This window comes from Tursiops truncatus, chromosome 11 (assembly GCF_011762595.2).
Source record: "Tursiops truncatus isolate mTurTru1 chromosome 11, mTurTru1.mat.Y, whole genome shotgun sequence".
Taxonomy (NCBI): domain Eukaryota; kingdom Metazoa; phylum Chordata; class Mammalia; order Artiodactyla; family Delphinidae; genus Tursiops; species Tursiops truncatus.
In genome coordinates, this window is record NC_047044.1 from 71,270,597 (window position 1) to 71,295,545 (window position 24,949).

The 24,949-nt window shown below is 34.0% G+C and overlaps 1 protein-coding gene across 7 annotated transcripts in view; it reads right to left on the reverse strand.

The window, feature by feature from the left end:
• Nucleotides 1–24,949, reverse strand: part of LRRK2 (leucine rich repeat kinase 2) — a 153,718-nt gene that overhangs the window by 56,608 nt on the left and 72,161 nt on the right. For all 7 annotated transcript variants that reach the window (XR_004528996.2, XM_033866912.2, XM_073788830.1 and 4 more), the window contains 11 exons: nucleotides 23,789–23,907; nucleotides 23,292–23,361; nucleotides 22,570–22,787; nucleotides 14,940–15,190; nucleotides 14,508–14,656; nucleotides 10,339–10,432; nucleotides 7,852–8,038; nucleotides 6,573–6,754; nucleotides 3,816–4,045; nucleotides 3,283–3,410; nucleotides 1,723–1,941 (listed from right to left, as the gene is read on the reverse strand). Coding sequence is in view for 6 of the 7 variants with exons in the window: in XM_033866912.2 (XP_033722803.1) it covers nucleotides 1,723–1,941; nucleotides 3,283–3,410; nucleotides 3,816–4,045; nucleotides 6,573–6,754; nucleotides 7,852–8,038; nucleotides 10,339–10,432; nucleotides 14,508–14,656; nucleotides 14,940–15,190; nucleotides 22,570–22,787; nucleotides 23,292–23,361; nucleotides 23,789–23,907 (1,847 nt within the window). In the remaining variant the exon portion in view is untranslated. The remainder of the gene's footprint in view (nucleotides 1–1,722; nucleotides 1,942–3,282; nucleotides 3,411–3,815; nucleotides 4,046–6,572; nucleotides 6,755–7,851; nucleotides 8,039–10,338; nucleotides 10,433–14,507; nucleotides 14,657–14,939; nucleotides 15,191–22,569; nucleotides 22,788–23,291; nucleotides 23,362–23,788; nucleotides 23,908–24,949) is intronic.

The window sequence follows — 24,949 nt, forward strand, 5'->3', positions numbered from 1 at the left end:
GCAAAGCAATCAAACAGATTTTCAAACCAATATGCCAGAATGACGTATCCATTAGCAATAGATACCTTTCTTCAAATAATACTGCCATTTCTCAAAGCATTTGTTTTACTTCCTTATCTGGTATTGCCTTCAGAGTTCATGTACAAGTGCAGAAAGAAAATTGGTCTCATTGATTGATAGTGATAAATTGTTATTAGCCTAAAGCAATACCAGTCCAGCTTGATGAACCACCTTATCCAGACTTTGCTTCAACTAAATTCAGGCTTTCTCAAAACAAACTCATCCTCCAAGAAGTCTTTTTTAAAATATGATAAATGCTCTGATACCAGTGATAAAAAGAGAAGATATTAAAATATTATAAATAACAACAAAGTTCTGTAAGCACAGGTATAGTCTCAAAAGAAAACTCCCTGGGTAAAGGGAATATTTAATTGAATATATTAATTTTGCATATTTGTTTCTTAAAAGTCATATTACTCTTTAGTCATATGTCCCACAAAAAAAGTAAGAAAATCTACAAATAAATGATATTTCATTCTTCTTATATAAAATGTCACTGATCCATCATTTGTAAAAGCTTTTAGTGACTGGGATAAATGTGCTGAAAGATACAAATGTGCAAATTCTCTCCCTGGGCACCACAAAGACCAGTTTATAAATGGCTCATTATGTTTTGGATAGGAACATAATCTGTGGAAATGGAAAAGAACTAAGCTAACTAGCCAACACATTATAACCAAGGTGACCATATAATTTATCATCCAAACTGGAATGCTTCTGAGAATACAGTGGGACACAATTAATAATTATGCTGGGACTGTCCAGGCAAAACAGGACCCTTGTTATAAGCCATGGCCTTGATCATTAGTGCTAATGAGCTAAACGAACAGAGACTAACAGTGAAATCCACGATTGTGTTGTTATATTGAACTATTCACGGTGTTTTTCAGTACAGTTCATACCATGCTGTCTGTAGAACCCAGGTAAAATTTCTTTCTCTTGCAAGTATTAATAACAAGTGTTCTCACTGTTAACCAATTTATTTGTGTTTTATGAACTCTATGAATTACATTTGTCTTACCAGAAGAAAACTTTGAAATCAAAAACATAATTCCCAAAATGAAAAAACGCAGTTTGTATGAACTAAAAATTGCTTAGACATTGATGAAAACCAAATTAGTGACCCTGATTATCAGATGAAAGAAACTTCTCCCAATATTGAGAAAAAAATATTTGGAAGGGAGATCACAGTGACAAGAGACATGAAGGAACAACAAAGAAAATCAAGGAGAGCATAAAATAAGAACTCGAAAAGAAAGGAGCAGATGGAAAATATAAGAAAGATAACCCCAAGACCCCAACATTCGTCTTTATCCTTTGGATTGAATCACCACTACAGGAAGTTGGGAGAGAAAGGGCATCAGAAACATGTCCCCAGATTCTCTCAGGAATATTCTCTCAGCCTCTCAGATATCCTCTTAGTTTCTCTCAGTATCCTCAAATTATTTTTATTCCCACTTCTATGAGTTTGAAATAAAGTATAGCATAAATAGTTTTAAAACTGAAAGTACTTTAATAATGTTAACAGCTCTGAAAAACACCCACAGTTTCAAGATAGCTGCTCTCTTCTCAAGACTTTTGACATTTCTTAGCAGTTGCACAACATGAGAATTAATAAATTATATTTATCTACTACCTAAAGTCGGCAATGAACCATGTTACCTTGAAATTGAGGCTCTCATTTATGATGGTTTTCCGAAGTTTTGCCAAAGCATCGGATTCCTCAGTGGCATTTACAAAGTGGTAATCCCGTATTGCAGGAAACCCTCGTTTGTTCAAGAGCTCCTTGGTGATTTTACTGATACAGGCTTTGCGCTGCTTCTCATCAGAAACATCCAAATGTGTCCCAACAAGAATCACAGGGGATGAAGAAGCACGAGCCTATGGGGAAAGATACAAAATACTTTTGTGTTTTTTTTTTAAATCAAGACTGCTTACATTTCCACTGACATTCACTTTCTATGAAATTCACTTGAGTGGAAATGAGAAATCAAGACTTCTAAGAAGAAAATAACAACTTCCTTTCCTTCCTTAAACCTAAGAAAAAACTCACCCTTATGAAATTTTAAAAGTCAATTTTATGCCCCTTCTTATCCAATTATTACCACTTTTCTTTCAGGTGGCCTATGTAACAGTAATAGTATATTTTTCTTTTGCTTTTTCCGTGCCTTAAAATGGGTTATTCTCTAAGTGTGCTTTGGTCTTCTAAATAAAATAGTATTTAATAACCCCCAAATTATTTCAGAGTGATACAATTTGTTTTATATTTTCTCTTCCTTACCTGTAAATTCAATCTCCTTAATTCATATTAAAGTCATTCAGTGTGGAGTCTACAATGAAAAAAGTCACTAAAGCAAATATTACTGCGACTATAGTATTTTCTCACTTTGGCTAGCTATAATAAAGTCAAAAAAAGGAAGTTTAAAAAATTATCAAAATGACAAAACAAGCTTGATGGAGCTGAAATTTCCTGACAAATCTTTTCAAGGGCTTGCCTCACAGAAGAGCCCACTGGAGCATCATTCAAAGACCATTCACTCTTACTTTGGTCTCAATTCTAAAAAGTCATATATATTTAAAACCATATATACATAAAGTAATAGCTGACAATATGACAGCAAGGGACAAATTGGAAAAATTGCAAAATTCCAAATATACTATTAATCTGGGACCATTTAAAACTGTAAGATCTGAAGGACTTCACACTAAATTGCCTCTGAAGACAGAGTTGGTGATGCACAGATTGCTTTTTTTCACTATGGTTTATTTTAAATTAGGGAAGTTCATATTACCCTTAAGAAATAATATCAGGGAATTCCCTGGTCACCTAATGGTTAGGATTCAGGCTTTCACTGATGTGGCCCAGGTTCAATCCCTGGTCGGGGAACTGAGATCCTGCCAGCTACGTGGCACAGCCAAAAAAAAAAAACAGAAATAATATCAAATAATATCAAAATAATATCAAAAATAGTTTAACTTATAAACTCTCAATTTTTATAGCTTAAAAGGGTTTCCAGTTTCTATAACTCTCACTAATATAGAAAACACTATTTTCATGTCACAACTTAATTACTTTCCCAACTCAAAATTTTAGTGCTTCTTTCTTTTAAAAAATTATTTGAAGAGACTATTTGAAGCACCTGTTTGCCCAAAATAAATTACCTTACATACCAAAAAAACCCAAGAATTATTTTCCATTTTCAAATGATTAGAACAGATCACCTTTATATTGAAGAGCCAAGGCTTCATGGCATCAACTTCAGCTTGCCCTTTGCTGAGGTCATAGACAGCAAGATACAGGGCTCGTTGGGTCATGAAGTGGGGGTGAGTGCTGTAGAATTCCTCACAACCTAAATAAAGATTAGAGAATTTTTTAGCCTTCCAGAAAATAGGCAAGAATTCTTTATCTTCTTCAAAAATAAAATTAAGTGATACTATCCACCATTTATCACACAAAGAAAGAGAAAAACTATAAAAAGATGATGGTTACATGGCTACACTGGCTTTTTACTAGGGACTGACAACTTTTCACATGTGTCAGCTACTTAGCTTCAGCTAGCATGTACTGGTTCCTAACATTTCCTTCCACGGCTTCTCCATTCTGGTGGCAAGGGTAGAATTAGGAGAAATAAGTGGCTTTGGAATAATTCCATAGGATCCACCAGGTCTCTTTGCAGTATTGGAACAGAAAATTCAGTTTTTAAGTCCCTGTTTTAAAAAGATGTGTGAATAAAAAATTCTAGCAAAATAAATACCTGCAAAATCCCACACATTTAGAATGAGGTCTTTCTTCCCTTTGCCTCTTATTTGGATGGGCCAGTCTTTCACGTCTATGCCAACTGTGGCACCTTGCATCCCAAGATCTGATTTCTTGATTTTCATTAATTGCTGCAACAAAGTGGTCTTACCACTCCCGGTATTTCCCACAATCATAAGTTTCATTCGGTTATAGGGCACAGCTTTTTTTAACCGCTGTTGAAGAAACCTGGTATTTGAAAAACAAAAATAAAATAAACTGCTTAGCAGTGTACTTATGATATAGGTGAATTCTTATGCACTGAATTCTTTCAAATATCAAACTGTTCTAAAATACAGTATGCAAAGGAGTGCATAGCTCATGTAACTAATAATGCATGTGTCTTTCAATGCACTATTAATGCATATATTTTGTTAGTGATGTTGGTGTAGTTGATAATGATCGGCAGCATTATCAAATATAATGATATTCTATCACCAGAAATAATCAAAATTTCAAAATATGTTTGTAATACTCATTAGAATTTTATACACACACATAATTTCTTTAAATAACACAAATAAAACCCTAAAAATTATAAAGTATAATTTTTTTTTTTTTTTCAGTATGCGGGCCTCACTGTTGTGGCCTCTCCTGTTGCAGAGCACAGGCTCCAGACGCGCAGGCTCAGCCGCCATGGCTCACGGGCCCAGCCGCTCCGCGGCACGTGGGACCCTCCCGGACCGGGGCACGAACCCGTGTCCCCTGCATCGGCAGGCGGACTCTCAACCACTGCGCCACCAGGGAAGCCCAAAGTATAAAATTTTACAAAGCTCACAGGATAAACAATCAAGGTAGAGTATATAAGCATACTGCTATACTAAACTTTGATAGTGAGGTCGTATTTGGTACATTATACATGTGTATGCGTACATATATTCATGTATGGTATACATAATGTATATATTCATATATATCATACATGCATATACATAATATAAATGGAAAGGGAGAACATATTGGTTAAATTATAAATTGATACATATAAATGATTATACTATCAGCAGATAATATGTTGCTGTTCCTAAGTCTTAATGCAAAAATAATTGAAACTAACTAGAAGTGCTGCAGGTGGCTAGCAACCACCTTTAAATTAATAGTACATTTAAATGTTCTCAAAAATAAAATGGATATAGAAAGATATATTTTAATTATGTTAAAATGTTGCCACAGTTTAAAATTAGAAAAATAAACTAAATCATAAGTGAATCTTAGGGAATATTGACTGATTAGTTCTCATAACTAATAGGAATCTGTCCAACATTCCTGATGATCTGAGCAAAAAGCATCATTATTTTCTTGAATTATTTGATGCTCTAGAAAACAAGATCTGGCAGATCAGATCTTGTACCTGCTGTTATTGAAATCAGTCATTTTCTCACATACAGCTTATGTTCTGTTTTCATCACCAATAAACAAGAAAATCAATGGTCCAAATGTCTATTTATTAAGAATTCATTCTTTGTCATTCTTTAAAAAAGCAAATGAGGACTACAATTTCTAAATTACTCCAGGTCTATGTTCTCTCTAAAAATGTTAAATATGTTTAAAAATATTTAGTTATATAGTAGCTTGATAATATAGCATAACACATCGAAAACCAGTTCTACTAAATGTTTAGTAAGAATTGAATAAATTTTTATATGAACATCTTTTCCAGTTTCAGGCAGGAAAATCATGGGAAATAATTGTGTAGGGTGCGGGCTAGTCACGTTTATTTAACATAGTTGATGAAAAGATCTTTTTTGTTTTTTCAAATTAAATCACACTCAGGAGAACAAAAAAAACCAAATCTTTGTTCATAAAAAGAGACAAAAAGCTAAATATAAATTAAGAAACTTTAAAGAAGAGATTTAGGTAACTGCAGTTCACTCGTAATGCAACAATTATTAATTGTATGCCAGACTCCGTGTTTGGTGCCAAGAATGAAATAGTAAGTAAATGTAGCCATGGTACTTGACTTAGTGGATACTATAGGCAAGTCAAGGATACATTAAGAGGTGATAACTGAGCTGAAACCTGTAAGATAAATATGGATAGCAGTAGTTTTGTGGAAATAAAAATAAATGATTTTACAGGTAGGTAACAATAAGAGTAATGTGCTCAAACAGTAACAATAAGACTAATGTGCTCAAAGAGTAATTAATGTGCTCAAACAGTAACAAAGAGTGGAATAAAGTTCATTATTAAAGATATTTGAAGTTCATAAAATATAAAACCAGAAACAGTGATACGTGGAAGTTTTGGTGGTTTCAAAGATGATCAAGTTGAGTAGGTTATCAGCTTCCTAAGCAAAATTGATGTAATTTTATATCATTTAAGTAACTATAATGCTTTAAGATATAATAGACATACGATAACTATTTGCTATATGAAATGCAGCTTGAGAAGTTATAATACTATGCTTTATTTCTTTAGATTGTATAACTGGTAACAAGAGACCAAATAGTAATAATTTCCTTCTAGAGTCCCTTTCTACTGAAAAGCATGATAAGGAGAAGCCATTCTGTCAACCTTAACTTGGCTAGGAGGAAATGAAAAACTCTGCAGTGGCACCAAACAAACCCATTTATTAAATAAAGGGCAAATGACAAATAAACGTTGGATGGTACTATATATTTTTTTCTTAAATTGTAACTATATATCCATCAAAGTCACAAAGAAAGGATATCTGAAACAAATTTAATAAAAACAAATGAAAATAAAATTATCTAACCTTATGATGTCTTTGGCTTTACATCCTATGTGTTTAAAATCAAAATTAAGATGCAGTTCATCCAAAGGAAGATCCCATATTTTGCTTAATTTCCCCATTTCATTGGGAAAGGATCTCAGCTCCAAGTTGTAACTAACATCAAGAGATGTCAGATTTTCAAGACAGCCAATCTCAGGAGGAATCTTAATGAAATAAAAAAGGGCAAATCCTGTTGGTGGGAAGAAAGAAATGTGTGCTGCCAAAACACAAGATGCTAATATGAAACAAGAGAGGCTCAGAGATCCCATCAGCACCTTGCACAGCCTCTCAACAGAGTTCTAAAACTTTCCAAAGGTTTGTCATAGTTTTCATTATAAATGTTTGAAAACATACATATAAAGGACTTACTCCAATCTATGTCATTTATTTATAATCTTTAAAAACCCATTCTGCCTCCTTAACATATTTCATCAGTTCACAACACTGAAAGTAAAGAAGTTCTTTTTATGTATCCAAAACCAATCATCTGTGGCTTCAGTCTATTCCCTCACACTGCGTTTTTCAGTAAAACTAAACATCTAATCATCACAGACTTATGTACAACTTACTGTTCTTAAAATACAACTAAATGTTTATACCTTAAGTGGCATAAATATTGGAATTTCTTTCTGTTCCAAATTTTTAAGCAATAGTCATTACTTCTATAATAGCAAACATTAATTTGCTGCAAAAAAAGTCAGGTATTCCAAAATATTCAGAGTTATTCTGAACCTCATGGCTTCAGACACTTTACTGTTTTTTTGGCTTTTATAGGCAACAGACTTGAACCTGGCAAAAAAAAAAAAAATTTTCTGGGACGAATGGATAATCAATTTCAGATTTATAACAGAGACCTGTCCATTTGGGTGAATGCAGAAATTTAAGAATGTGGAAAAGAATGTCAGCTGAAAAACACAGGCTATATATGGCCCGGAGACAACTTGACAAATACAGCGTGTCTGAGAGTCTGTTAACAGATTAGCGATTTTGTGATAAATTGTCACACTTAAAGCATTACACACATTCATAATTAAATATATATATATAAATATTCAAAATAAAATAGAGCAGAAAAAGTGATTTTTTAAGGAAATTAAGCATTGTTAATATACCCATTTACCTCAGGGTAGGATTAGATCTTATTCAAAAAGTAAGCAATATCAAATAACAGATTTTGAAATGATCATTTGTGATAATGCAAATTATAAAAGCATATTTTCAAACTGGAAATAATTCTAAACAAATAAAGATGACCTCTTACCTCTTTCAGTTTATTATGAGAAAGATGTAGTTTCTCTACTCTAGACCATGCACATGCTTTTTCACTCAGGTCCAAGATACTGATCTGATTATGACTAAACAAGAGTTCCCTTAAGTTCAAAGATCTCCAGTGCACAGGACCTGGTAGATATTGAATATCATTGTTGCTCATATCTAAGGACCGCAGGCTGAAACAATACAATGTCCAGATAAAAATCAAATGAGTGTTTCCAAAATACATGAAATAACATCACAAGTAATTTTCACCAGAGTGAGAATAAGGTATAACTTTAAAACTAACATTATTTATATATGAGTACATACATGTTTTTTTGTGTACGTAAAGGTATATACAGGCTAGAAAAAAAAGGCATGTCTCAACAGGAACATTTTAAAAAGGACCAATAAAAACAAAATTGAGGCCTAATTTCCCTACTTGAGAAACATAAAAATGTGAACCATAAGGAAAGACCAAGTGTTTTACAAACACTTATGATGCATGAGAAATCATAATTAACAAAGGCAAAACCAGTCATTAAGATTCCTGCCTTCTATACAAGATTTACAAATATGTAGCCTCCATTTCTCTGTTCAATTTCACTCATACCTGGAGGGATTCTTCAGAGGTTGGGTCCTTAAGTTTACTATCATTTTTAGCAGCCAGCCTCAGTGTGAAAAATATCATAACATTGAGCATGATGTCTTGTATACAGTAGGCCCTCAATGTAAATTTGTTGCTTTCAGGCAGGAATAGCTACCCAAAATTTGCAGGAAATAGCAGAAAAACACATGTCACATGTAAATGTACATGTGTAGGAAGAATAAAGATAGTCAACAATTGTGGTATATTTGACTATGTAAAAGGTTGCCTGGACTTTTACTACTGTATACTGATCCCTTTCATCCAGCATATTTGAAGTATTATGAATTAATTCTAAGCTCAAATAGCTGTACTGCCTGCTAGACCAAGATTCAGATCTGCAGAGCAACATTATTGCTCTAATTTTTAAATGATCTAGATTTTGCCCTAGTTACCTTATAAAAATGTTGAAAACAAGAAAATTAATTTGACTATATTAAAGATAAGACATGTATGTCTAACAAACAGTGCAACTGAGACAAAGTTGAGAATCGTCAGGTTGTTCAAAGGCAGTGTCTCTTAGCTTTTAGACTAAGCTTGGAGACTGAAGCTGGCCAACCACACGCTCATTTGTGAAACAAAAGAATAAATTTAAAAAATACATATAAAACACTAAAATGTATACCTGAAGATGGTGTCTAAAGGTATAGTGTAATTAGGGACTGCATAATATTTTTAGTTCTCTGGGAAGAAAGCTTTCTTATGACATGCATCTTCTAATAAGCTTTTTTTTTTTTTTTTTGCGGTACGCGGGCCTCTCACTGTTGTGGTCTCTCCCGTTGCGGAGCACAGGCTACGAACGCGCAGGCTCCGCGGCATGTGGGATCTTCCCAGACCGGGGCACGAACCCTGCATCGGCAGGCGGACTCTCAACCACTGCGCCACCAGGGAAGGCCTCTAATGAGCTTTTATAAATAGGTGGCTTCCAAACACATTTTCAAGAATAAATTATGTTTAAAATATAGGACCGCCCACCTGTATTCTATAGATGCCTGTATGTCAGAATTATTAAGAGTCTGAAATCAAACCATCAGTGTTTGAGAACTGTGACTTCGGGCAAGTTACTTTCTCTCTCTTATGAAATAGAGTTCTCATTATAAAGTGGAGATGATAACAGTAAGTATTTCATAGGATTATTAGGAAGATTAAAAAGATGATCCACTGTTAAGCAGTAAACTACAGTGTCTGACACATTCTAAACCTAGACTTAAATTAACTATTATTCATCTGTCTCACACCTTCCATGGCTAAATTATAACTAAGTATTATTTGCCTGTATATGTATATATTTGCACATGTACCTTGATGGATTTTATTTATAATAAATAACACTACTAGAATAGTTATTTAAGATTACAACACATTTGAAATCTAATTAATGCCTGGATTTTAATAGGAAGCTTTTATTTTTAATGAAATTAACCAAAAATATCCCCAAATACTTGGAACGACATAAATTATCCTATTCTTCACCAAAAATGTCACTCGAACATAACAAGTATAATTTCAAAGTTAATAGTGTTTTAGCAACATAATCCCCAAAGCAAGTGAAATTTTAAAAGTTAAAGTGATAGCCAGTACAATCTCATTTGATTATAATAATGCAACAATTAATTACTCTTAAATTGTTTCTACACAACAGCACATTAAATTAATATAAAAGTTGAAAAGTCCAAATAACAATTCACATCTTTTGTCTAATATTAAAAGTCAAACATTCATAGATTTTAAAACATTAAGTTTAGTAGGTTTAGAAATCAATTACATTTATATGTCTAAGTTAAAACCATATTTCTGAAGGTTCTGTTCCACCTCGTGTGGTTTTTAAAGTTAAAATAATAAACTTACTGTGGAAGATTTAAAATTGCTTCTGGAACACATGTAAATCTGTTTTGAGATAATTTTAGGCTTGTCATGGAAGAAGGCAAAAAAGGCATAGCAGCTAAGAGAAAATGAAAGTGAGATAATGGACATTTTAATAACTTTAACTAGATTTCCATTAGATTCTACAATAAGAGCAGCTACCAATGATCTGTCACATAATTTAATTTCCATTCTCACACTGACAATAAAATAATTCTACTTTTAAAATAAATTAATACTACCACAAAACATTAAAACAATACACCATAATTATAAGACTCTTTTAACCTGAAAGCCACAAAAGTGTCTAAGTATAAATTCATCTGTCCAACATCTGTACAAAGTAGAAATCATTAGAATATTCATTTCAAATTATGTGTGATATTATGGGACATACATTATAGATTAATTCAAATTACTCTGAATTAAGTCTAACAAAACATTTTGGAATATTTTACTAATCCACAATATAATATAAAAATAAAAATTTTCTATAATACCATCTTGTAAAGAGTATTCTATGGAATAATTATGGATGTTACTTAATAAAAGTATTCTTTGATCATATGATCTTAAGAGATTAGGGACCTCTCCACAGAGATTTCTACCTTGAATTTGGTGTTATTTCAATACATGCTTTTGTACTTTTATGATGTATGCATCCACAGGTAATACATATTATTGTTTTGCATTACATAAATATTATCATATCGTACATGTCTATATTCAATTTGCTTTTTCATGTAACAATTTTTTTAGATTTATTCTTCATGTTGATAAATACATCTTATTCATTTATTTTAACTGCTACATAGCATTTCCATTGTATGAATATAGCCAATTTATTCACTCTCCTGTTGATAGACATTTACATTCTTTCCAATGTTTGGCTACTATGAAAAATGCCATAATAAATATTCCTATGCTTATGCTTACTTGCTGAATACTCAGTGCCTATGACAATGTTTAGCAAATTGTCAAAAAAAACCAAAAAGCAAAAGGGTCTTCTGTGAACAGTGAGAGGATGCCTCTATTGTATATAACCACTAGTAGAATTCCTGAACAGTAGGGCATCTACAATTTCATTAGAAATGCCAAATTTCCCTTTAAGACAGATATGCCAATTTTGTCAGTTATTCCTAAGGTATTTTATATCTTTTGAGACTAAAAATATATACTTTACAAAAAAAAAGGGATTAGGGAAACATTATGCAAAATAAAATTTAATATTTCAGAGCTGTCAATATTCTGGTATATTTTATGAATTTCCAAAAGGGAAATACAGTACGAGGTACCTCCAAGGAATAAAATTCTATGGAACATAATTTTGGAAACTGAGCAAATCATACAGACTGTTTTCTCATCTGTAAAATAGTGAAGCTAAATCAGATGAACTCTGAGATTCTTCAGAGATCTGAAAATCTGTGGTTCTATGAAAGTGGCTTGAGAAATTATTTCTTAGCATTTTCAAGGTTAAAAATATGGGTTATGTTTTATCCAGAAAATCTTCGAGGGTCAAAATGTTCCAGGACATTACTAGAAGCTATTTTCCTGAGAAGCAGAAAGGTACATGCTATACTTCACCTATTTCCAAAAAGTATTTGTAGCAAAATAAATTAGTAGAAATGATTCTCCACTTAGGAATTAAAAGTCTTAAGGTTCAGATTCTATATGGAAGACTGATAAAATCAAAGAACTAAAACTTCATTACACATGGGAATTTATTTTTTTTGTGTGGTACGCGGGCCTCTCACTGTTGTGGGCTCTCCCGCTGCGGAGCACAGGCTCCGGACGCGCAGGCCCAGCGGCCATGGTTCACGAGCCCAGCCGCTCCGCGGCATGTGGGATCTTCCCGGACCGGGGCACGAACCCGTGTCCCCTGCATCGGCAGGCGGGCTCTCAACCACTGCGCAACCAGGGAAGCCCCCACATGGGAATTTTTAATGGTTGTGGTCCCACTCAGGTATGACCTCCATAATGCGTCTTTCCAAATATAAAACCACTTCTAAAATTATTACAAAGTTGTGCAGCGCAAACATTTTTTGAACATAGGTATGTTCAAGCTTTCACAACTAATTAATTAATTCTATGCCCCTGAACATGCCACACAAAAATTTCAGTGCTTCAATTTCCTCAATTAGTCAAGCAGAGATCATACCTGTCCTACCCTATAGGATTTTTGTGAGATTCAGCTGAGATAACATATTGACCATAAGCTAGCCTTAGGGTCCCTCAGATGCTCTTCTTTCCAGACTTAACTTAATTAAACGTCACAGACACAGACACACTTCCCTGCCTCCACAGTCTGGATCAGATCCCCTTGAGGTACCCTCATAGCATCTTGAAACTTCTCCTCACAGCACTTAGTACGATATACAATTACATTTATTTATTCCATCATTATTCAATGTCAGTCTTCTGAACTTAACTACACGTTCCTTAAGGACAGAGACTGGGTTGCTTTACTCACTAGTGAGTGAATCACTCTATTCCCCAGTTTCACTCTCATGGTAAGAACATGGTCAATATCCAAAGAGGGTGGAAGGAAGGGAAAAAGAAGGAAAATAATTCTATGCAAATTAATATGGATTTTATTGTTAGTAGTTTCTCAAAGTTCTGGGAAAATAAAATATTTTAAAGTAAGTTGTCAAACTATTTTCTGCTATTAAACAGTATTAAAAATTATTTTACCAAGTCAGGTATAGGTACGTGGGTGGCAAGGTATGCATGGCCTCCATTAAGGAAGATAAAACAGGGAAAGTTCCCACTTATTTCCATAGAAGTATTCTGTTCCTCAATATTAGAACTTTCAGACAGGCTACAAATGAACATAATTCCCTGTTGTCTCACATGCTACGAGAACATAGAGTATTCCAGGATTTTTAACAAAAGTGATGATCATATTGTGTATTATTATAATATTTTGCACAGAGCAAGAGCTCAATGAATACACATTAACCTAACTAATTTAAAAACTTTTAAATAATTAATTTTATTTCTAAAAAATAATAATAGTGGGCTTCCCTGGTGGCACAGTGGTTGAGAGTCCGCCTGCCGATGTAGGGGACACGGGGTTCCTGCCCCAGTCCGGGAGGATCCCACATGCTGCAGAGCGGCTGGGCCCGTGAGCCATGGCCGCTGAGCCTGCGCATCCGGAGCCTGTGCTCCGCAATAGGAGAGGCCACAACAGTGAGAGGCCCGCGTACCGCAAAAAATAATAATAATAATAGTACTTATACTCCAAAAATCTGCTGAAGAAACTTCAGTAGGAAACTCAGTATTTCTGCTTCAAGCAGCTCAGGCAACTTATAAGCATTTTTAGTATAATCGTGTAAAAGGAACCACAGTTTAATGACTATCTGCAGTCCAAGATATTGACATTTTAGCCTATGACAATAACAACATGTTAAATACTGTAATACAATTTTTAATATTAAAATTTTAAAATATTAAAAACGACTTTTTTTAGAGCAGCTTTAGGTTTATAGAAAAATTGAGCAGAAAATATAGAGAGCTCCCACATCTATCTTTTCCCCTCACCATCACCACCCCAGACACATGCATCTTTTCCCCATTATGAACAACTAGAATAGTTTGGTATACTTGTATGTATAATTGATGAGCCTATATTAATAAATTATTAACTAAAGTCCACAGTTTACAATAGAGTTCACTCTTTCTGTACTATATTCTGTGGGTCTTGACAAATGTATAATGACATGTATCCACATTACAGTATCACACAAACGAATTCCACTGCCCTAAAAATCCCCTCTTCTCCACCTAGTCATCACTCCCTCCCTCCAAAATCTTGGAAATCACTGATTATTTTACTAACCCCTTAGTTTTGCCTTTCCCAAAATGTCATATAGCTGAAATTATACAGTGTGTAGCCTTGTCAGACTGGCTTCTTTCACTTAGCAATATGCATTTAAGTTCCCTCCACATTTCACAGCTTGACAGCTCATTTCTTTTTATCACCAACCTGCTAACTTGATATTTAAAACTCCGGCATAATATTTAACTGGAATGCCACCTTTAAATCCCCACCTAAAATGTCCATATATGGCTCATGCAATTACATTTATTTGTTGCATTCGACCCATACAACACTCAAAAGGACTGGAAGGAGAAGACTCATATAAAACACTTACCAAGAAAATTCATTCTGGCACTTAAACTCTCTACTTTAGGACAAGTCTCAAGAAAGTCCTCTGATAGAGATGAAATGTGGTTTTTACTAAGGTTTAAAATCTTCAGTTCCTTCAGGCTCAAAGGGGAATATATTCCTGATATTTTATTTCTAGTCGTAAGAGACAAAATGAGGATTAAATTGCATAAATTCACATGCTTTGAAGAAAAATAGTCAAAATATCTTCAAAAATAGCATTAAAGCACATTTATTAATTTTAAAATTAGTTTTAAAAATTTAAGTCAATTGAAAGAAGCTGTATTATGAATTTCCTCAGTCTTTTATCACATTACCATGTAAAAGTCATTACTATGGAAACAATGTCATTGTATGTCAACCTTATGAAACTTCAATGTGAGGTGACCCTTTTTTCTTCAATGAACCCCTTTCTTACCCTTCTAAAATGAGCTGTTCAAGTTTCTCTACCACATCACTGAGATTCTCAGGAAGAAAAGATAGCTGATTGTAGGACAGGTTAAACTGTTTCAAGGTTGAGCACCTCACAGCCCGATCCAAAACTACTGAGGGTCCAATGTCGTTTCGAGAGACGTCAAGGTTGGCAATACAATTCATTTTCAACAAGTAAGGGGGAAATGATGTAAATTTATTACTTTGCAGGTCCAAATGTGTCAAACACTTCAGAGTCTGGAAGACAATATTTTAAAATTTTTTAATGAACCACCTGAACAACTTAAGTTTAGCTAATATTTCTGCCTTCCATACTTCTGGTAACTAGAACCATTAAGAATTTTCCAAAAAATTGAAAACACAATCTACAAGAGAACTTCAGTATACTGACTGGTACTACCTGCTCTGCTAATAAAATGGGTAAAGCCAGGAAAAATATAACAGGTAGAAGGTCAAAAGCACGCTCATAGAAATAAGGTTTAGAGTCTAATTCAGTTTTTCTCGTAAACTATTCCTGCAATGAGTAAAATGGAAGAATACTTTTGAACTAATGATTTAATGAATAAGCAGTATAACATAATCCTGGGAATATAGTTTTTAACATTAGCTTTTAGAAATTGTTACACATTTTAATATAAATAAGATTTACCATAAACTAGTCATGTATATAATACACATTTTATTTTATAACCTCCTTTTTATTTTCTATTTTTTTATTTTTTAATTTATTTAATTTATTTATTTTTGGCTTCATTGGGTCTTTGTTGCTGTGCACAGACTTTCTGTAGTTGCAGTAAGCAGGAGCTACTCTTTGTTGCAGCTTGCGGGCTTCTCATTGCGGTGGCTTCTCTTGTTGTGGAGCACAGGCTCTAGGCACAAAGGCTTCAGTAGTTGTGGCACGCAGGCTCAGTAGTTGTGGCTCGTGGGCTCTAGAGCACAGGCTCACTAGTTGTGGTGCACAGGCTTAGTTGCTCCGCGGCATGTGAGATCTTCCCAGACCAGGGCTTAAACCTGTGTCCCCTGCATTCACAGGCAGATTCTTAACCACTGCGCCACCAGGGAAGCCCTAACCTCTTTTTTTAAATGAAACGTTTTGTTTCAAATCTCTATTTTCTATTTTTAATCAATTTCTAATTTTACTATGATAATAGCAAAACTTCCATTTATGTATCATATCAATTTTTAAAATGTTTCGTATGAATTATTGTCAAAGGGCTAAACTACCAAAAAACAATCACTTCCTTATTCTCCTCCTTATATATCAATATATGTACTTATTCTCATATGGAATTCTAAACAGTTTAACATGATTATAAAGTCTTATTAATGGATCACTGCCCAAAAAAATCGGTTTCAAAATTTCTATCATTGTTTCAGATACTACAAGATTATTCAGAAGGAAAGGTTTTTACATTATTTATTCCCAAGGTTTAATCACCAAATTTTCTTGTAAAGAGACAGTCAAAAGCAGTAACAAAAAGTCCCATCTAGTGGTGCTGACTTGAAATTTCCTTGGAGAAAGTTATGAGCTGGCCCAGTCTTTGAATGCCCTAATGTATCTCACCTTGCCATGCTCTCTTCATTCTCTTTGTTTCCACTAGGCTAAATTCTAGTTTTCTTTTACTTAATATTTAGCAAATATTGATGGTCTACCAAGGGTCAGTCATTAATTCCTTCACAAATTAGTTCAGTAATCATCTATCAAACGTCTACTATATGTCATACCTTAGTAGGCACTGGGGATACATGTGAACAAGTCTAAAACAGTTCCTGTTCTAAAGGAGATTACAATTTTGTGAGGACAATATACTTTAGATCAAAATTTATAGTAATGAGCACTGGAAGAAAAAGAGTGGGTGCCAGGGAAAGGTAAACCAGATGGTAGCCAACCTAGCCTGGAGGGAAGACAAGAGAAGAAAGGAAGAAGATGGTAAGGAAGTGACATTTAAAATGAGGTCCTTTGAAAACTTCCCTAACATGGGAAAGGAAATAGTCAATGAAGTGCAGGAAGCACAGAGAGTCCCATACAGGATAAATCCAAGAAGAAGCACACCAAGACACATATTAATCAAACTATCAAAAATTAAATACAAAGAAAACATATTAAAAGCAGCAAGGGAAAAATACCAATAACATACAAGGAAATCCTCATAAGGTTAACAGCTGATCTTTCAGCAGAAACTCTGCAAGGCAGAAGGGAATGGCAGGACATATTTAAAGTGATGAAAGGGAAAAATCTACAACCAAGATTACTCTACCCAGCAAGGATCTCATTCAGATTTGATGGAGAAATTAAAAACCTTTACAGACAAGCAAAAGCTAAAAAAATTCAGCACTACCAAACCAGCTTTACAACAAATGCTAAAGGAACTTCCCTAGGCAGGAAACACAAGAGAAGGAAAAGACCTACAATAAAAAACACAAAACAATTAAGAAAATGGGAATAGGAACATATATATCGATATTCACACTTAAATGTACATGGACTGAATGCTTCAACCAAAAGACACAGACTGGCTGAATGGATACAAAAACAAGACCCCTATATATGCTGTCTACAAGAGACCCACTTCAGACCTAGGAACACATACAGACTGGAAGTGAGGGCATGGAAAAAGATAGTCCATGCAAATGAAAATCAAAAGAAAGCTGGAGTAGCAATTCTCATATCAGACAAAATAGACTTTAAAATAAAGACTATTACAAGAGACAAAGAAGGACACTACATAATGATCAAGGGGTCAATCCAAGAAGAAGATATAACAATTGTAAATATTTATGTACCCAACATAGGAGCACCTCAATACATAAGGCAAAGGCTAACAGCCATAAAAGGGGAAATCAACAGTAACACAACCATAGTAGGAGACTTTAACACCCCACTTTCACCAATAGACAGACCATCCAAAATGAAAATAAATAAGGAAACACAAGACTTAAATGATACATTAAACAAGATGGACTTAATTGATATTTATAGGACATTCCATCCAAAAACAACAGAATACACTTTCTTCTCAACTGCTCATGGAACATTCTCCAGGAGAGATCATATCTTGGGTGACAAATCAAGCCATGGTAAATTTAAGAACTCTGAAATCATATCAAGTATCTTCTCTGACCACAACACTATGAAACTAGATTTCACTTACAGGAAAAAATCTGTAAAAAATGCAAACACATGGAGGCTAAACAATACACCACTTAATAACCAAGAGATCACTGAAGAACTCAAAGAGGAAATCAAAAAATACCTAGAAACAAATGACAATGAAAACATGACGACCCAAAACCTATGTGATGCTGCAAAAGCAGTTCTAAGAGGGAAGTTTACAGCAACACAATCCTACCTCAAGAAACAAGAAAAATCTCAAATAAACAACCTAACCTTACACCTAAAGCAATTAGAGAAAGAAGAACAAAAAAAAAAAACAAAATTAGCAGAAGGAAAGAAATCATAAAGATCAGATCACAAAGAAATGAAAAAGAAATGAAGGAAATGATAGCCAAAAAAGATCAATAAAACTAAAAGCTGGTTCTTTGAGAAGATAAACAAAATTGAAAAACCATTAGCCAGACTCATTGACAAAAAAAGGGAGAAGACTCAAATCAATAGAATGAGAAAGGAAAAAGGAGAAGTAACAACTGACACTGCAGAAATACAAAGGATCAGGAGAGATTACTACAAGCAACTCTATGCCAATAAAATGGACAACCTGGAAGAAATGGACAAATTCTTAGAAAAGCAAAACCTACCGAGACTGAACCAGGAGGAAATACAAAATATAAACAGACCAACCACAAGCTCTGAAATTGAGACTGTGATTAAAAATCTTCCAACAAACAAAAATCCAGGACCAGTTGGCTTCACAGGCAAATTCTATCAAACATTTAGAGAACAGCTAACACCTAGCCTTCTCAAACTCTTCCAAAATATAGCAGAGGGAGGAACACTCCCAAACTCATTCTACAAGGTCACCATCACCCTGATACCAAAACCAGAGAAAGATGTCACAAAGAAAGAAAACTACAGGCCAATATCACTGTTGAACATAGATGTAAAAATCCTCAACAAAATATTAGCAAACAGAACCCAACAGCACATTTAAAGGATCATACACCACGATCAAGTGAGGTTTACCCCAGGAATGCAAGGATTCTTCAATATCTGCAAATCAATCAATGTGATACACAATATTAACAAATTGAAGAATAAAAACCATATGATCATCTCAAAAGATGCAGAAAAAGCTTTTGACAAAATTCAACACCCATTTATGATAAAAACCCTCCAGAAAGTAGGCATAGAGGAAACTTTCCTCAACATAATAAAGGTCATATATGACAAACCCACAGCCAACATTGTTCTCAATGGTGAAAAACTGAAACCATTTCCTCTCAGATCAGAACAACACAAGGTTATTTACTCTCACCACTATTATTCAACATAGTTTTGGAAGTTTTAGCCACAGCAATTAGAAAAGAAAAAGAAATAAAGGGAATCCAAATCAGAAAAGAAGAAGTAACACTGTCACTCTTTGCAGATGACATGATACTATACATAGAGAATCCTAAAGATGCTACCAGAAAACTACTAGAGCTAATCAGTGGATTTGGTAAAGTAGCAGGATACAATATTAATGCACAGAAATCTCTTGCATTCCTATACAGTAATGATGAAAAATCTGAAACAGAAATTAAGGAAACACTCCCATTTACCACTGAAACAAAAAGAATAAAATACCTAGGAATAAACCTACCTAAGGAGACAAAAGACCTGTATGCAGAAACTATAAGACACGGATGAAAGAAAGTAAAGATGATACAAACAGATGGAGAGATATACCATGTTCTTGGATTGGAAGAATCAACATAGTGAAAATGACTATACTACCCAAAAAAACCTACAGATTCAATGCAATCCCTATCAAACTAGCAATGGCATTTTTCACAGAACTAAAACAAAAAATTTCACGATTTGTATGCAAACACAAAAGACCCCAAATAGCCAAAGCAATCTTGAGAAAGAAAAACGAGCTGAAGGAGTCAGGCTCCCTTACTTCAGACTATACTACAAAGCTACAGTAATCAAGACAGTATGGTACTGGCATAAAGACAGAAATACAGATCAATGGAACAGGACAGAAATACCAGAGATAAACCCACGCAATATGGTCACCTTATTTTTTATAAAGAAGGCAAGAATATACAATGGAGAAAAGACAGCCTCTTCAATAAGTGGTGCTGGGAAAACTGGACTGCTACATGTAAAAGAATGAAATTAGAACACTCCCTAACACCATACACAAAAATAAGCTCAAAATGGATTAAAGACCGAAATGTAAGGCCAGACACTATCAAACTCTTTGAGGAAAACATAGGCAGAACACTCTATGACATAAATCACTACAAGATCCTTTTTGACCCACCTCCTAGAGAAATGGAAATAAAAACAAAAATAAACAAATGGGACATAATGAAATTTAAAAGCTTTTGCACAGCAAAGGAAACCATAAACCAAAAGAAAAGACAACCCTCAGAATGGGAGAAAATATTTGCAAATGAAGCAACTGACAAGGCATTAATCTCCAAAATATACAAGCAGCTCATGTAGCTCAATATCAAAAAAAGAAACAGCCCAATCCAAAAATGGACTGAATAAGTACAGACATTTCTCCAAAGAAGATATACATATTGCCAACAAATACATGAAAGGATGCTCAACATCACTAATCATTAAAGAAATGCAAATCAAAACTACAATGAGGTATCACCTCACACCAGTCAGAATGGCCATCATCTAAAAATCTACAAACAATAAATGCTGGAGAGGGTGTGGAGAGAAGGGAACCCTCTTGCACTGTTGGTGGGAATGTTAATTGATACAGCCACTATGGAGGTTCCTTAAAAAAATGAAAATAGAACTACCATACGACCCAGCAATCCCATTACTGGGCATATACCCTGAGAAAACCATAATTCAAAAAGAGTCATGTATCACAATGTTCATTGCAGCTCTATTTACAATAGCCAGGACATGGAACCAACCTAAGTGTCCACTGATAAAGAAGATAAATGTATAAAGTAGATGTGTCACATATATACAATGGAATATTACTCAGCCATAAAAAGAAACAAAATTGAGTTATTTGTAGTGAGGTGGATGGACTTAGAGTCTGTCATGCAGAGTGAAGTAAGTTAGAAAGAGAAAAACAAATACCGTATTCTAACACATATATACGGAATCTAAAAAGAAAAGAAGAGAAAAGAACATGTTTCTGAAGAACATAGGGGCAGGACAGGAATAAAGACACAGACATAGAGAATGGACTTGAGGACATGGGGAGGGGGAAGGGTAAGCTGGGACGAAGTGAGATAGTGGCATGGACATATATACACTATCAAATGTAAAACAGATAGCAAGTGGGAAGCAGCCACATAGCAGAGGGAGATCAGCTCGGAGCTTTGTGAACACCTAGAGGGGTGGGGTAGGGAGCTTGGGAGGGAGACACAAGATGGAGGAGATATGGGGATATATGTATATGTATAGCTGATTCACTTTGTTATAAAGCAGAAACTAACACACCACTTTAAAGCCATTATACTCCAATAAAGATGTTTAAAAAAAAAATGAGGCCCTTGTAACTTGGGGGATTTATGCAGGTAAAGAGGAGAATAGAGTGGGGATATACTTTAGACACTGGGGTAGTGTTAGGGATCACCTTTTTTTCTTCTCTTTCCCTAGATATACAAACTTTAGGGGAAAGATACCACTTAAATATATTTAAAAATCATGCAATGTTGCTCTGAAAATATGTCAAAATTATGGTAAATTTTAAAAATTAGAAAAAGGGAAATGTACTGGCAACAACACTAGTTTATAAAAACAGGTATAATTCTTTTTCAAACTTTGCAGTTCAGTTCAAGAATTTGTTTAAAAATTTAAACATTTGTATTAAGATCGTTTTGTCCGTATATTTTCTTTGACTTCTGATCTATAGTACATAAAAAAAGGATGAACAAAGTCAATAGTCAGAGGACTACCCTATCAGCAGACTATTTTATACTTTAATTTTTATGAAATAGGAACTTTGAGCATAAAAATCAATTTTTAAGCTGCATATAATTTCAAAACTCAATTGATGCCTTATGGATAGTTTAGTTGAGCCTCTGTATTTTGCAGATAAGAAAATTAGGGTCTACAGCAGTCAGAGTAATATGTTCTTATTGTCACACAGTTGGTAGCTGAGCAGAGCCAGGACCACCAAACTAGGTCTAACCTAATTTAAACAGTTTAAGTTGTCCTACTAGAATTAAATAATTGAAGGCATAATCAACACATAGCCTTGCTAGACTTTAATACTTACCATGTAGCATCAGGACAGAACCTCGAATTCCTTTTTAATCACATTTCCATTTCCATTACCTGCCCCCAAAGATGCTTCTGGAATACCACACAGACTAAGATACTTGTATGACAACCAGAAGAATGGGGGAATTATTATCCAATGACACAAAAACAGAACGTTCCTTTTAAAGATTTAAGCATGCAAGTTAGATATAAATGTAAAAGCTCTTCAAATATCCTGAGAATTATAAGGATAAATTAAACTTACTTCACATAGTTGTTGTGGAAAGCTCGTGAGTGCATTCTGGTGAAGTTCCAGCTTTTCAAGATGCTCCAAATGACCACTTATACAGGATTTCTGGCTCAGGGCATCAATATCTCTTAGTTCATTTGCTGAAAGGTCTAAAGATGTAATATATTCTCTCTCAGAAGACAGGGAAGAAATGCTCTCTGAATGCCTCATATGTGATTGGAATTTTGATGCTCCTTTTGTCAAAAACAAACAAACAATGGAAATATAAGCAAGTAATTTAAGTTCATATGGTAAACGTTTATGGATCACCTACTACTGTCAGGCTCTCTTCAAGGCACTGGAAATTCAACAGAAAACCAAACTATGGAACTTACATTACAGTGGCAGAGATAAACAGTAAATAATAAATATTTAATCAGGTGGTATAAGTAGTGTAAAAAAACAACAGACCTGAAGAAGAAGAACATCAAAAGTGGCATTGGTGAGGGTATTATTTACATTTAAGGAACACAGTAGAAAGGATAAAAAGTGTATGATGTATAACATCATAAAGGCTAAATTTTTAAATCTATAATTATATTTCATTTTTCTACAGTCTATGGAATCATTAGGTAAATATAATTTGAAGGTTATGTGAAATTGGCATCAAGAAAATTTGCATAATCAGAGGAAATTTATCAAAGTGCTGTATTCTGCTCAAAATATCTATTTACTTGTGATTACTTTCAAATACTTACTGAGTGAATCATCTGAAGTCAATATTTTTCTTTTTCTCTTCAGTAAATCTTCATGATCAAACATGGGTCCCTATTAAATATTTATAATAAAATTACCATCATTTTTTGGAGCAAAGAGAACATTTTCCTAAATGGTTTCTTTAGGAGTCACTATAAGATTACTAGCTAAAATATTCATGGGACCAAGCCATACCATAAGACACAGACCTAGTCTGGGCTCCATAGACATGAAGCTCTAAAAAGAAAAAAGAGTAAAACCATTTTAAAGTGTACAGAGCACCTATATGCCCCAAACATGCTCAAAAGTCTACAAATGTGAATTTAAAATCGCATACGTGCACGCACACACACACGTGTGTATAGAGAGAGAGAGAGAGTTTTCTCACATTAGGGAATTTCTGCACCAATAGCTCCTAGCTTTGGCACACAATTTCAGTTATTGAAAGAATGTCAAAAGATATACAATATTTAACTGCAATTTTTACAGTATAACTTACCAATGAATTGGAATGTCTTTGCAAATTTGGTGAGCAACGCTGCAAGGCAGGATCTCGGTAAAATTCTCCTACGCTAATTGAATTTGATTTCTTTTTCACAAGAAATGAGCCTTCACTTCCTATTTTTAAACAATAACATAAAGGCAAGTAAGAAAAGCTGACCTAATCATAAGATGCTAGCATAGTAGTTCAATCACAAAACATTAAACACATTTCCATGAATGGAAATTACCCAATTCCTTTTGTAACATCTTTAAAATAGAAATGATAAACTATGTCAGCTTGTCATTTTCAAATTCAACTACATTATTCTTCATCCACAAATATTTATTGAATGGCTGTCACAGACTAGACACTGAGTAAGTGCAGGATAAAGATAAGCAGGAAAAATAATCCAGGCCTCATATGAGCTCATAGTACAGCAGGAAAGAGCCAAGTAAAAAAATAGTTACAAGTGCTACAATAAATACATGCATGTTCAGGAAACAGAGAAAGTTTATACATAAATCTGATCAATGTTATTCCTTTCTGTTTCTCTGAATTTTGCTTAGAAAATTTTCGAATCTTGTTTTAAATATTGGAATCACACTAAATTATTTAACATTCAGTAATTTTGAGTACATCTCTGTTTGAATTACATATTTTATAGTTTCATTTATGAAATTACATTAAAATAAACACAATGAGTTTAGTTGGCAATATTGTTTTGAGAGAGAAAAGAATTACTTTTAAAATTATGGATTTTCAAGAAAATAAGGATCAATATTAGTCATATTTTAAGGATAAATAATGTAGAGCCATTTTTAAGAACTCATGAGATTTTAAATTCTATCACTTTTTATCTTAGAAGCATAAAGAATTAATTGTGTCAAAACATTATAAAATTTACAAATCCAAAAATCAATTATTTTTACGTTAGCATTTCTGATGTTTTCCTTTATTTAAAAATATTTAAAGAGAATTCTTCTTTCATCTATGATGGTGTAACAAACACTGAACTTAACCTCCCCACAACGAACAACTAGAAAATTGGACAAATTTTTTTAAACAACTGGTTTCAGACATTGGGCTGCAGAGAGTACAGGACTGTGTAATCCCTGAAAGAAGGGAAACAAACTATGTGAACCTTATGATCACCCTGGCTTTCTGCCTGGAGGCAAT